Source organism: Macaca nemestrina, chromosome 18, assembly GCF_043159975.1.
Source record: "Macaca nemestrina isolate mMacNem1 chromosome 18, mMacNem.hap1, whole genome shotgun sequence".
NCBI classification, from domain to species: domain Eukaryota; kingdom Metazoa; phylum Chordata; class Mammalia; order Primates; family Cercopithecidae; genus Macaca; species Macaca nemestrina.
The window spans coordinates 10,164,778-10,179,096 of NC_092142.1; the positions used below are offsets into that span (position 1 = coordinate 10,164,778).

At 41.7% G+C, this 14,319-nt stretch overlaps 1 protein-coding gene and 1 long non-coding RNA gene across 6 annotated transcripts in view; one reads left to right on the plus strand and one right to left on the minus strand.

The window, feature by feature from the left end:
* Positions 1-14,319, plus strand: part of LOC105467785 (uncharacterized) — a 74,032-nt gene that overhangs the window by 18,089 nt on the left and 41,624 nt on the right. The gene's annotated exons all lie outside the window — the stretch shown is intronic.
* LOC105467787 (glutamate ionotropic receptor NMDA type subunit 2A) overlaps positions 1-14,319 on the minus strand; it is a 444,595-nt gene that overhangs the window by 11,759 nt on the left and 418,517 nt on the right. The window contains exons 14-15 of one of the 4 annotated variants that reach the window (XM_011717504.3): positions 10,540-11,716; positions 240-10,196 (exon numbers count right to left, since the gene is read on the minus strand). In XM_011717504.3, the coding sequence (XP_011715806.1) occupies positions 10,123-10,196; positions 10,540-11,716 (1,251 nt within the window). In that variant the 3' untranslated portion in view covers positions 240-10,122. Of the gene's footprint in view, positions 1-239; positions 11,717-14,319 lie in introns of those variants that run through there. The other 3 variants (XM_071084110.1, XM_011717503.3, XM_071084109.1) reach the window with 3 other exon arrangements.

The following is a 14,319-nucleotide window of genomic DNA, read 5'->3' on the forward strand; positions in this document are numbered from 1 at the left end:
TCCTCTTCCCTTCCGTCATGACTAAAAGTTTCCTGAGGCCTCACCAGGAGCCAAGCAGATGCGGGTGCCATGCTTGTACAGCCTGCAGAACAATGAGATAAATAAACCTCTTTTCTTTATAAATTACCCAGCCTCAGGTGTTCCTTTCTAGCAATGCAAAACAGACTAACACAGTGATGCTTACAACAGCAGCAACAATGACAACAACAAAGACCACAACTCAATTTCTCATTTTCATATCAATTGGCAGAAATTATCTTTATTAGAAAAATGAAATTTTCCTGTATTTACATTTTTACACCATATGACCGGGCACTTCTGTTGCCTCAGGAGTTATGTACATATCAGTTTGCACACACATGTCAATCCCCATTCCTTAAAACAGTTGATAACACATTGAACAAAATTAAAAGACATACTACAAGAAGACAACCATAGTATATACTTCCTCTATCATAGAAAGGTGTTAAGCAAACATGTAATTTTGTAGCTATGCTTGGAAATATTTAATACAGTTATTAGCACTTCCTCATGCAGTGGATTAAAACATGACAGATATAAACTGCTGCAGTTGATCAGTGAACATTAATTCCCAAATGAAGACCATTGCATAGAGCACACAGCTTGCTTTGAGTTCCACCATACAAGACATCAAGTCAGTTCTGATGTGGGTTTTGGATTCTGTTTGAATGTAGCTGTGAATAGAAACCCTCTGCATATGGAGTTCAATCCTAACCATATTGGATTAAAAATGGACTCAGACATAAACCTGGATAGCCGCTTAATTCAATAACTTTCTTGCAGGCAATGACCAGCTTGTGTATTATGCAACAAGTCTTATTATTAATACATGAGTGAAAAATGAATCATTTATCCTCTTTTTCTGTCTGAGAAGGCCATTATTTATAATTTTTATGATCTAATTCTTATTCAAGCCACCAAAAAACTCACCTTATTCTTTCTGAACATTCAGCTTGAAATATATATGCTCTACATAAACACATACACATAAACATTCTGGGGTGATATAAACTATGGTGAATTCTGCCAATTAATTCAGCAGGTTTATGCTTTTAAATTTGTTTTGGCAGGGGAATGAACAAGATTAAGATTCACAGTTAAAAAACAACTGGTAAAGAAATCTTTGGGGACCCTCAGGTTTGGAAGGCACCTGAGCCACATCTAACTATGTGTGTCAAGCAGTTTTCTGCCTTTTCTATGAAAATGTTATTCTTGAACTTATATCTTAAGTAGGCAATTAGCATCCCTTCCCAGTCAAAAATTTGGGGAACATGAATGTTAAAAGTTCCACTTTCATCTTTTCATATTCATCAAAATTTTCCAAAAAGATCACCTGGATTTGGCTCAAATTAGAGGGCTTAATCTTTTGTTTTTAAACTGAAACATTTCTATAAGTGGTCATGACCCCAGAGCTGTGTCTACAAACTTAATAAAGACTTTAAAAATTTTAAAAAATATTTTAAAAGTCAATACTGTTCATTCACTTGAATTAGCTTGACTGAGAATGGAAATAATTCAGTAAGTCTTAGATGGCTAATGTAGAAACTTTGATTGAATCCCAAAGGCTATGATTGCTTTTCATGGAAAAAAAATGACAATGTTTTCGTATTTCTGGACCTTCGCTTTTTGCTCAGTTATCAATAGTCTTTGATTTGAGCCCTTTAAAACTTGAAACAGCAAAATGTCAGATCAATGGGAGGCATTTAAAATGCTAAAGACAAACTCATGTTTGTTGGAGAACAATTAACCTTATTAATTTAAAAGGCAGCTGTGGTATTGGCTATGTTATGTTAATATCCTATTGAGGGTTCATCTTAAATCTTTCCTAAAGGTATGAAAGAGAATTAACTGGAAGAAGTCATGACCCAGGGCTAATGAAGAATGTTCTAGGATTGCAAAAATGCAAACTCATTGTTTCACTGACACAGTAAGAAAGAGAGAATTATGAGTGATAATCTCCGTTTTGTCTTCTGTGTTTCTGCGGACTGCTGACACCTTATCTGAGGAAGTTAATCTGAGGAATGACTTCATTTTAAGCAATTTAGTTCTGGTTCCCTGGAGAGTTGCATGCTTTGAAATACAACCCCCAGAGAAGAAATGCTATTGGTCAAATTGTTCTTTGGAGTGCTCCATTTCTACATAGTTCAACATTCCAAGGAGAACATTGTCATGCACTTGTAGACCCAACAACAGGATCTCCAAATAACAAATAATAATCTTTCTGTCTTAAAAAGCTTGAAAGATGAAACAGCTGAGAAATTTTTTCTCAGAGACTAGCACTTAACTTGCATTAAGTTAGCTAACCCTCCAGAGAATTCATGGAGACTCCCAGAAAGACATTCCTTCAAATCCCCCCTAGTGTCCTCATCCATCAAATGGGCCTAATGCACCCCTCACCTCCCAGTAAATATAAATGCCAGGAAAGAAATGTGGCTTAGAACATGGAGAGGGGGGAATGCAGGAAAGGCAGTGTGTGCTCAGCGGCATGCCTGCAGAGTACGTTAAATACTAGGCCATTCTGGGTACCTATAAAGCCCGGTGGAAGCATTCCAATTCAACACTCTTCAGTGGGACAGAATAACCATCACTATCCTAATGCTAAGTGAGCAGCGAATTATCTCTAAGACAATTTGGAAATGAAAAAAAAAAGACCAAGAAGGAAAACAACAACTTTTTAATAGCTGGTCCTCAAACATTCTGACTACCAAAGCTCTCCATCATTCATGCAGAAACTCTATTTCCTATTCCCTGTCCCACCTCTGAAACTCATTCCGTCTGCCTGGCAAAGATAACCAAACATAGGGATGAAATAGGAGGAACAGTCAACTTGCAAATAATATCACCTCTTTGAACATGGGTCACAATATTTAGGAGGACTTTAATGGAGGGCCACATGGCTGCGTGTGTGTGCATACCCACACACTTGAGAGCATGTACTATGTACATATGTTTAATGGAATTAGCCCTGATGTTGAGTGATAAAAAGATGAGACATTAGGAAAGAGATATTTAAGATTAGGCACATGCTAAGTAGAGAAAATAACTCCCCAGGAATTTTTTTTAAAATGCTGAGTGCAAGCATATGAAAGGGAGACACAAACAGTGTTCAAGTCTCAGAAGGAACTATGAACAGAGGTGAGATCCCCAGAAATTCTCAATACACCCAAATCAGGCAATGAGGGGTACGACCCTAACAAACTTCTCTGTCACAGAGGCTGACACTCAAGGGTATAAGCCCAGGAACCTCAAAAGAGCAGACCTCTCTTTCTGACTTCTATTCTGATCTCCCTGAAGGAGACCAGGCACTTTGAGAATATGTCTAACATTAGAGATTTACTAATTCTAGTTACTGATGAGGCTGAGAAAAACCTGAGCCTCAGTTTCCTTATCTGTAAAATGGGAGCAATCATATTTATATCTTAAGGTTATTTTGAGGATCACATTCTAGGATATGCCTAGAATACTGCCTACACTCAATTTAGATATATTTTGATATTCTCAAATTCAGGTGCAGATCCATGGCAAGTACTTGCGATAAGCAGAAAATATAACATCCCAAGAATGCATAGAATGGGATGGACAGAGTGACAAAAGCTCCCTCTCCACCTCGCCATCCTTCCTGAAATACACCTATATTCCTTTCCCCATCTCTTTGCCCCATTTTCTCTCTAGGGAACCTGATGCTTTCTCTTTTGTCAGCCACAACAGTAGGCACTTGGAACTCGATAAAGAATTCTCCCTCCACCCTTCCCTGATACCTTCATACCCTGGTCTATCAAAAGGGTTCTTCAAACGTCAAAAACAAAACCAAACAAAAAAGCTTTAGGGAAATGCTTCATCTTTTTACATCATGGTCTATTTTCTAATCCTTTGGGGAATTTTTTTAAACCTTTTCTTGAGGCACATGTCATAACACAAGGCTGGGAGGAGGCATGATTTGGGAAGGATTGGAGAACTGGCTGGAACCAGACCCAAGCCTTCCTGTGCAAAATTGTAGGAGTGTGAGTGTGTTCACCTGGTTAGCCGCTCCTGGGTCTCCTAAGCACGTTATTTGAAGATTAAAATAAATCAAGTGCATTTCCAGGAGCACTAACTCTATTCTCCAGAGTTACTTAAAGGTTTAGGGAAGGACTTTAAAAAAAAAAAAGTATGCTCCTAGAATCAGATTTTTTTTTTCCTGGCTCATTTCTAATTTTTGCTGTTTAGTCTCTGTTTGCATTTCACGGGTCCTTGGTTATCATTTGGATTAGAGAACTGAACTTCTAAACCATAAGCTACTTATGGGAAGAGACTGTATTTTCTGTTTATTTTGCATCCCCTCCCCCACAATCCCAAACTGGCTTTCAAAGTGAAGTGGACATTCAGTGAAATCCTATTAGCTGGTCAGTGTGCTTGGTTCTTCCTCAGTGCATGGTACATAGAACTCAATTATTTCAACGGTTACTACCAGCCTTTTATCTCAGTTTGAGGTTTTAAACAATATCCCTGTTGATTCTTCCTAAGGAGACAGTCTCTGAAAAACGTTTTCTCTCTTCTAGAACTTTAAGACAGGGATTGTGAGGGAGTTTAAAGGAAAACAAAATTCAAAGAAGCATGGGAGCATGGGTAGGTCTTTCTAGGGCAAGAGGTGAAAAAAAAGAAAAAAGAAAAAAAAAAAAAAAGCCAGGGCAGCTTTACGGGGATCTCTGGCTCTTATTCCGGAAGTAGTTAGGAGTGTCCCCTAAAAAGAAACCTAGAAATAAGTCAGCCCGGTCAGAGAACCGAGCCGGAAATTGAACCATGTCTTGGATCTAATCCTCGCTCTGATACTCTAACTTGATGATCTTAAACAGGCAACTGCCCATTTGTAAACTTCATTTTCTCATCTCTCCTCCCCTTCTCCTAACTTTTGGTGTGGTTCTACAAACTCTCTTTTTCTAAGACCCTTCTGGGCAGGCACTTCTAGCTAATACTATACTGAAAGCACTGCTGGGCACAGAAAGAGTGCAGGTGAGGAAAGAGGATAAAGTATTTAAATATGAAATCTATGCCCTTTGACATGTTTAAGGAAATTCACACACAAGTCCATATCAGCATTGTCTTCAGAAGCAAATGCGAGCAGAATAGATTCTATACCCCTCATCCCAGAGTTTTGTTTTTCAAAGAAGGGGCCAAGAACACCAACACCCAAATTCTACTTAAGCTCTGTCATCCTCCCTACAACTGAGATTAAAAAAATACAGTGCCCTCTCTACAGAAATATCCTCCCATAAAAATAACCAGAATGGGTTTTCCATGTGTTAATACCATCATCACCATTTAATTTTTAACATAAACTTTACAATATGTACAATTTTATTTGGATAATACACTTATGTGTGAATGGTAGAAATCAAGCATGTATATTATATACATGTGTACACAAGCAGTTGTATTCACAGGATAAGTGCATTTTATCATCTCTGATCCATATCAAGTGGCAAGCTGACCTCATCTGATACAATTAGGTATGAACACAGTACAATATGTAGGGATTGAATGGGAAACAGTAACTGCATACTGGGAGAACTTTTCAAGTATAGACCCCACATCACTTTCAACCCTGTTCACCAAAAAGAGATGGGGTATCTGGAAAGGTCTAATTGTGTCTCCAGTGAAAATAAACAGTACTTTTGGAAGGAAAATTGCCTTTACATAGAACCCTTCACTCATTAAATATCAACCAACACATTTAGCTTCCACCTACTCGAACTTCTTTTTCTTTGAGTCCAATTATGTCTACTATAGCCGTGGTTAATACAAACAGGCTCCATTTCAGAAACAACGCATGTCCCCTTTTCAAGGATTCATGCACGACAGCAATGCACAAAGAAACAGTACAGGAATGTGCATAATGTTAACGAATATATCCAGCTCCTCTGTAAGGTATTTTAGATTTCTCAAATTAGTGTTTATTTAGGTCTTAAACCGCAAGGGATTTCAGTACAAGGTACTTATTTATATGACAACTGATTATTAAAGCTGCACTTTTTAGATTTAAAGGAGATAAATTTTTAATCACCATTTAATTAACATCAACATTTTTTTTCTTTTTCATTAGCAATTCTATTTGCAAATAATTCAGGGCATTTGTCATTTCCTGAGAAGGATGCAGAATATTAAATACACATCAGTGGTCGACATATCAAATAGAATAAACAATGTGTGACTATATGACAGCCGTGGATCTTTTGACTAATTAACTGCTTTGGCTACAGTCCCATTTAAGTGAAACTATTTCATTTGTAAACAAGGTGTAATTTTCTTTTTCTTCTCCCCAGAAAATAAGCGTGAAATGATGTGACAGATTTTGCTGCAATGGGTGAATTTTAATGCTTTCACTAGAAAAGCTAAATACGAAGACGCTCTGGCACCCTGTGAATCAGGGAAGAGAAAATCAAGAGTAATCCGTGGATGCCCCGTCATGGTGCTGGGCAGACAGATAAATAATGCAGAGAGATTTGCAGAGGACATAACAGTAATGTGTGGTGAGATTATAATCCTGCATATCTCCCTGGCAGAAAGATAGACCTATAGGGACTTGCCAGCTCAGAGCATTGAAACCATAAGCGGCCTAAGAACCTGCAGATGTAAGGATGATGAAACTCATTTTCCAGAAGCACAAAGGTTTCTCAAGTACAGTTCATGCTCTAGAAGACTCTCTTACCCAGAGTATTTTAAACTGGTTGCATGTGCATGCTATTACCCTTGGACAGAGACCCAACCATTTGCATTCAAGTGTACCTCTCTGAGGACCTGTTAGGTCCTTCTCAAGTGGAAAAAACCAATTAGAATTAACAAGATATCATTATGGATGCCAGTTCTGACTTAAGCCAGCTGAAACTCAGGCATTTGTGTTCAGAGATTTGGACTCCTTGCCATCCACAAATCTAAGACCTCAGAGCTGGGATATGTTACAGGAATCTTCTGTGATGGATCTATAGTCTAGGGCTTCCTATTTAATTCTTGTTACTTCTCATACTGTGGTTTCCATTCACCACTGGACGTTACATTCCCAATATTCTTTTTGCAAAAACTGAACTTAGATGACTTTTGAATAACTCTGCATCTTTTCCTTAGAAATTGACCATCTGATCAGTAGTTGATTTTTTTTTTTTTCTTTGCTTGGGATCATCACATTGAAGAGTCAATGAATTAGTAGAGAAGGGAAACCATAAACTTTGTGCAGCATAACATTTCTGATTATTTATTTAAAGAAAACACTTTGGGTAGTAAAAAGGAAATAGATTTTTTTTGCAACATTACTGTTGATTATTCCAAAGGCCACATTTTCAGTTTCTTTATCCAGAGATGTATGTATGGGGTTAATAGCAGAAATAATGCTGCTATTAGGGGAAGGCTTTTTGACCGATTAAGTCAGTGCAAGTATAACTCTCAGTCTCCCTAGAGGTCTCTGTGGCATTTGGCAGCCCTCTGGGTTTAGAGGACACCAGACGAAGACAGAAAGCCTCTTTGGCTTGACAACAAATCACTCTTCTGTGTTCTGGAGAGGCTTTTTAATTCATTCGTGTCAAAACATCCCAGACTTGTGAGGAAATGGAGGTGATCCTTGCTGGGGTGGATAAAGGTTTGGAACGCAGTGGAAGGGCAAAAGGTAGAAAGGGCTAAAAGGCCACACAGTCATGGAAATTCAGATTTAGGATCAGAAGTTGGGATGACTATTCCAGGCCCTTTGATCCAGGCTTCTCCATGGCTGGGTCTTGGGACAGCAGAGATACAGCAGCCGGGAAATAAAATATCATTTTCAAGCATATGCATCCCCAAGACCTAGTCAGCCCCTTCTGCCTTTCAAAAATGAAAGGAAGCTCCTCTCACCCACTGCCTCCCTCTGTTCTCTACCACTGACCCTGAAATTTATTGCAACCACTTTTCGTCATTATAGGAACACTGCAGGTCAGGCGCACTTTCCCAAAGATGGAGCTATTCCATGCATCCTTGAGCTTTAAGAGAATCATTCCTGGCACTTGCCCACATGCAAGAAAATAATACTTACAAAACAGAATGCACACCATGAGGAGAAGAAACGGGATAATTTTTCAACCTGCCACTTTCTCCCTTTCTTCAAGAACGTAAAGCAGAATGCAGGAGGAAACCAGGAAATGGTCAGGCGAGTCTACATTAGCTTAGTGTTTCCGTAGCATGGCCCGAAACAGACTGAGGTCTTCTGCACACACTGATGGCTAGTTATCCCAAACACATCAAATATGCTCATATATATGAAATACACTAATTAACAGAGTAGAACTATAGAAAAGGTTTAGTTAATATTATTTGCTGGTTTTATGATATTTAATTTTTAAACTAGAAAATCCTGATCTGATAAAGTGTCATAACATAGCAACTATCTTGTCGGGGGCACTTTTTTTTTTTTTTTTTTTTTTTTGTGGCAGGCACTGTGCTAACAGGCTCCCCATGCATAAGTATTCCCCTGTCTGCCTCTAACTTAAAATAAAATGGGTATCATTTCATGTCATATATGCACAGGTTTGAGTAGAATAAGAATGGGATAATGCAGGTGATTCAGAAATGACAAATGCTTTGAGGAATTTTTCCTACATCTCTGTTGGTGCTATGAAGTGGTTTGCCACCAACAGAGAGAATAACTCGGGAGAAATCACTTGTCTCACTAAAGTCTATATCCACAGTTTGGAGGATACTCAGGGTAGATCCAAGAGTGTTTCGTGTTTTGAAGGCTTTTCATTTGAGGAGGTTGGGGTGGAAGTGAGTGTCCAACAGAATTTCTGTATGTGAAGGAAGATAAACCTAAAACCATGCTAGCCTTCGGCAGACAGATGGCATTGTACTTCTTACAGAGCACAGTACACATACGGCTGTTGGTGCATGTCACCACATTCACAACTCTGGGACGAGCAATACACAGCTAATTGGACACCACCATGGCTGTTTGGAAACGGAACGAGTTATGGTTACTCTGGGAGGGAAGGGGCAACAGATACTATACAACCCTGAGTCATCACCAGAAGGGAGGAAATGCAAACTTACGTACATAGGCGTCTTCGGGATAAACTACAATGGCCACTGTGTCACAGACAGAAGATCCACACTTAGATCTCGAAGACATAAATGTGTTAGTTTATGCAGCTCTGAACAAGACCATCGAAGCCGAGGGTGAGAGAAACACACATCAACATCCAAAGAGATTCCTGTAGCTCTCTCCACCTGAGGGTCCCTCGGGCCTTTGGCTCCAGATGTGTCTTGGAAATGAACTATAATGAAGGTAGCATAGTCACCACGAACACACTGATTTGCTATTCTTTGGGGGAGCCTGGAGTTCTTGGGGTGAGCCTGGGCTGTGATGGAAGGCATAACGAGAAAGCTGAAACTGTTACGAGCCACACTTCCTAATCTCTTGCACATGTCAATCTCACTACAGTGCAGATGCATTCTTAACTGTTTTTATTTTGTCTGTGTCAGGTTTACATGCATACCATATTGCTTATTCTGAATTAGAGAAACCATTAGGCATTTCTGATGAGAAAATTACATGGTGGACTGACCTTAATGGAATTTGGAATATAGGAAATCATAACATCACCATTAGCATCCAATGCATCATTATTGCCATCATACCCAGTAGGCATGTCCCGGAGACTTGCCCTTATGTAGTTAGTTATTTTTGGTTAAGGACTCACCATGCTCAGCACACACCTCACAAGATTCCTTGAGTGGAAAATTATGGCATGAAGCCATGTGCAAAAGAGCCAACAACAACAAAAAAATACCTCCCTACATCTTCTTTCTCTTAGCAGGGCACTATTGGACGTCCAACATTTACCCTCCAGAACGTTGGCCATTACGTATGTTTCCCTATAGATAAAACATTAATGGAAGATTTTTAAACATCAGATTCCATACTAGGCATTTTCTTGTACACACGTCTATTGCTGCAGGAATTTAAAACCCTGGGGGTAGAGTACATATTATTCTTATTTGCAGCATAAGGCATAACATGCTCCGAAATATACACATCATTGTGGCCCCGACTGTCCCTGGAACAGTACGATGCCGTTGACCTCAAGGACGACCGAAGATAGCTGTCATTCACCGCCTGGGATGGCAACGAGTGTTTGTAAGGGTCCGAGGGGCATCTCCCAATAACCAAGCGTTGGTCATCCCTGTGGGAGTGGAGGAAAGGGTTATCGGAGGTGTGGTCTGGCAAGAGAGACTTGCTCCTCTTGCTGTCCTCCAGACCTTGGGGGAAAAGGGAGCTTTTGTTCCCCGAGAGTTTGCTTGAGGGGACACTAAACAGGCTGCCGTAAAAATTTCCCTCCAGAAGCCGTTCCCTGTCCTTGAGGCTTATGCTCCGGGAGGGCCTGCTAAGGTCTAGCTCCCTAGGTTTGTCGACAATGTTATCGTAGGAATGCTGACGGCTAATCCTTAGCTTGTTCTTTTGTAATTGAAGGGCATTGTTCTGTGCCCAGTCCTGCTGGTAGACCTGCTCCCGGGTGGCTGGGTTACCTGTCTCCTGAAGCATCTGGTCTTCATCGATGTCATAGAGGTTCCCCATCCGCAGGCAGGCATCGCACTTGAAGGGGGACCTCATGGTGAAGTGGCCTGAATAGGTGGGCAGGTTGGAAAGGCAGCTTCTGCAGTGCGTGGAGTTCTGCCGGTATCGCTCGCTGGTCTCGCTGTGTGGGGAACCCTTGTCTTTCAAGGTGAAGTGCTTGGAGTAGAGTTTATACTGCTCGGTGTCGGGAAGCCCCTCTTCATTATGCAAGGGCTTCCGGTTCATTGGCAGTGTGGAGTCCCCCTTGCGGAAGTTTTCACTGTGATCCTGGTAGGGGTCTGGGAAGTCCACGTTCTCGGGCAGGGTCACATTTTCACCAAACTGGGGTGGATCTAAGTGAAAACCAGGCTCCTTCTCACCATCAATAGTGTAGATCTTGTCTCTCGGGGAGCTTGATTTGGTTTTCAGGTAGGTGCGCTCGACCTCGCTACAGTCCTTGGGGTATTTGGAGGCCACTGACCTTTTAAAGTTGTCCTTGGTTTTGTGGTTCTTACTGTTGTCAGGTTCCCTGTGGCATGTGGCCCGATTTGACGTTTCTGAAACGTCAGAATGGGCCATCTCTTCTGGAAGATACCTAGGGCTCTTTAGGGAGTGGGTCCTATTCTCCGCTGTTCCCTCATCCCTCTGGGAGACTGGATTCTGGGATAGTGAATCCTGGCGTATGGAATCCATGGATTTCTTCCAAAGTTGCCGGGGTCTAGAGTTCACTTTGGATTCTGTGCTCACAGCCACCTCCACCGTGTTAGGGTTGGACTCATTGAGAGTGAGAGGATGTTGTCCCTGGAATACGTAGTTATTGAGGTTATCCTTGTGCCGGTTGGCCACAAATGTCTGGAGTTCGTTCATGTTGTCTCCAAAAATGCTCTCTTTCCCCTGAAAGGACCTGTTGTCCGAGTACATCATATTCCCCTTATCTGAAACCATGTCCATGATGAGGGAACCTCTTTGGATGAAGTCAGCAGCTCTTTTGGGTGAGTCCATTCTTGAGGAGTTCATGTTGGACATGTTGGAAATGTTTTTGGCTGACCGGAGGAGTTTTAACATGTTGCTCTGGGATCCTGTCAGATTGAAGTCTGGAGACTTCTTCTTTTCTTCAATGTGCACTCCATGAATGCAGCTGTAGATGCCCTGTAGGGGAGTAACATAAAGCACCATCAGCAGCAGCAGCAGTGAATGTGAAACCACTTTGCACTTGAACTTTACCTGAAAAGGTGAGATTTGTACTTCTTGCAGGAGCCCTGGAGAAACAGCGAAATTCAGTCTGAATCCTGATAATGTATCTTAAAGGTTTGAGACAAGTTGCAAAGCATAGGGTTTACCTTACTGCTCTGGTTCAAGATTAGCTGACACCTTTGCAAAAAGTCACACATGGAGTTTGAGAAAAGGTATCAACCGATGCTCATACAACTGTCAGTGCCTCGGTGTCTCCAAAGTGGCATATAAGGACAGATAACTGAGCCTCCCAGTCCGCCGGGTCACCAATCCAAGCTTTTGTTAAAGTTTCCCAGCATCATCTTTGAAGTTCAGGCACCAGAGACTTAACTACTGACACAGTCAGCATGAAAGGATCATCCATTGTTAACTCTTTGCTGGAATTACCCCTACTGTTATGCGAAAGCTAACAACCAAAGAATGTGTCCTGAGTGGCCAATCAGAAAATCTCTTCTCCATGCACACATTGATTCATCTAAAGGCAGGCATGAAATTCATGTGAGACTCATCATACTCTTTTTGTGGGGATAGATATGGAAGCTTGGATAGAAGGAGTTGCAGTCTTACCATCATGTGGGGGTGTGAGCCTATCAGTGAAGCCATTGTAGTGAAAAGTAGAGCCCAAGGGATAGAGAAAGACATAGTTTGAACCTCTGGAGCCAGTCTCTTGAACTCTTTTACTTAATCCACTCAATCTATTCCTTGTATGTTTGTGTGTGAGTCTATTCAACGTAGCTAGAACTGGGTTTTAGTTACTAGTCATAGTGAAGAGTTCTGGTGACACAGTGACACCACCTTTAAATCCATCCAGGGAAATGAATGACTTAGGGGCTCCTGGGCAGCCCAAATACAAGCACCTCCATCTATATATCTCCTCGTTTTCTACTCTTTCTTCCTTTTAGAAAACAACTGTTTACGTTCACTTAAAAGTAGCTGTTTAACTGTTATCACGGGAAGAGCCCTTGATTCATACCACAATAACAGGCAAAAGGACGTCTGGAACATTTTGATCTGTGGCCTCCCCTGCTTCTCCCCACTCCTACCCCAGATTTCAGCAGCCATACCTACAGGAAACAGTCAGATCAAGGCTGCAGGATTTGACCTGGTCTTCCCAAGGCTGACAGGGAGCCAAACTATGAAGGGGTTTGTAGGGCAGAATTGGCAGTTGCTGCTGACTTTGGCATAAACTACAGGAAAGTATGTGTGATTAACTGTGGACTCTGATAATGGTGGCTCCATCGGTCCCCCATGGTGGGGACGAGCTCACCCTGCAGGGATGCTCACGGAACTGTGACAGCCTCAACTCATTTGTACTGCTCCATTTTTCTTGTAGTAGACAGTCTTTCCACTCCAGCCTTCAAGGAACCGTAAACACAAAAGCCTACAGTTGCAAGTTTGAGCTGCTCTTTCTCTGATCCTCTCCACCCCAGGCTTCATGGTTGGTGAAGGCCCCCTGAGGCCCAGGGCACTGGCGTTACACCCTTTCCTGCCTTCCTGCAAACTTATCTGTGATCTTCTTCTCTATATAATGTGTGGTTGGGTGTTTGTCCTGCCACAAAATAACATCTGCCCCTGCCCTCATTGCTTCCAGAGCTGCTGGAGCATCCAGACTATGGATGTGGAAATCTTACAAATAAGTCATGTATTTCACATAGTACAGAGTTGCTTAACCTTTTATGTTAACCTATGTTTTTCTCACCTAACCTTGTAATATAATAATCTTATACTCTGACCCAGAGAGATTCTCCCACTATGGTTGAAAATTAGTGTGACTCTATTTGTCAGAATCAGCCTAGGTCTGTGCCTTTTCTTCCTGTTCGTATCATGAAAATAGAAGTTTTTAAGATTTTTTCCCCCTAAATTTGTACTTTGATTCCAACACACTCCCTTCTGCCACCTGAAGATTCTAAGAACTGCCCTCCACCCCTCCACCCTCAGAGCAACATGCTCCTGACTGCCAAGATGTGCTGGCTGTCTTTCTATTTGGAGGAGGCTCACAGAAGTGATCAGGGAGATGAGTTATGTTGCAGGAGATGGGAGGATGGCTGTTGATGGCTCTCTCTCATCCCTGGTTTTCCTGGGACACATGCAACATGGCTAAGGCTGTTCCCAGGTGTTGATCTGCCCGGTGAGGCCATGGAAAAAGTCAAAGGGGTGGACCCAGTCTCTACCCCAGATTGGTTGTTTGTTTAGAGATGGGGTCTCACCCTGCTTCCCAGGCTGGAGTACAGTGGGGCAATCATGGCTCACTGCAATATCAAGCGCCTGGGCTCAAGCAATCCTCCTGCCTCAACGCCCTGAGCAGCCAGGGCTATAGGCACGAACCATCACGCCTGGCTAATTTTTTATTTTTTGTAGAGATGGGGTCTTGCTATATTGCCCACGCTGGTGTACCCCAGGTTTTGGCAACAGCATTCTCCAACTGATTTGATCCATCTTCTGGAAGGGCTGTTGAGGAGAGGGAATGCAGATTACAGAATAACACGAAGAGCCAGAGGCCTGGAATCCACTAGATGTGA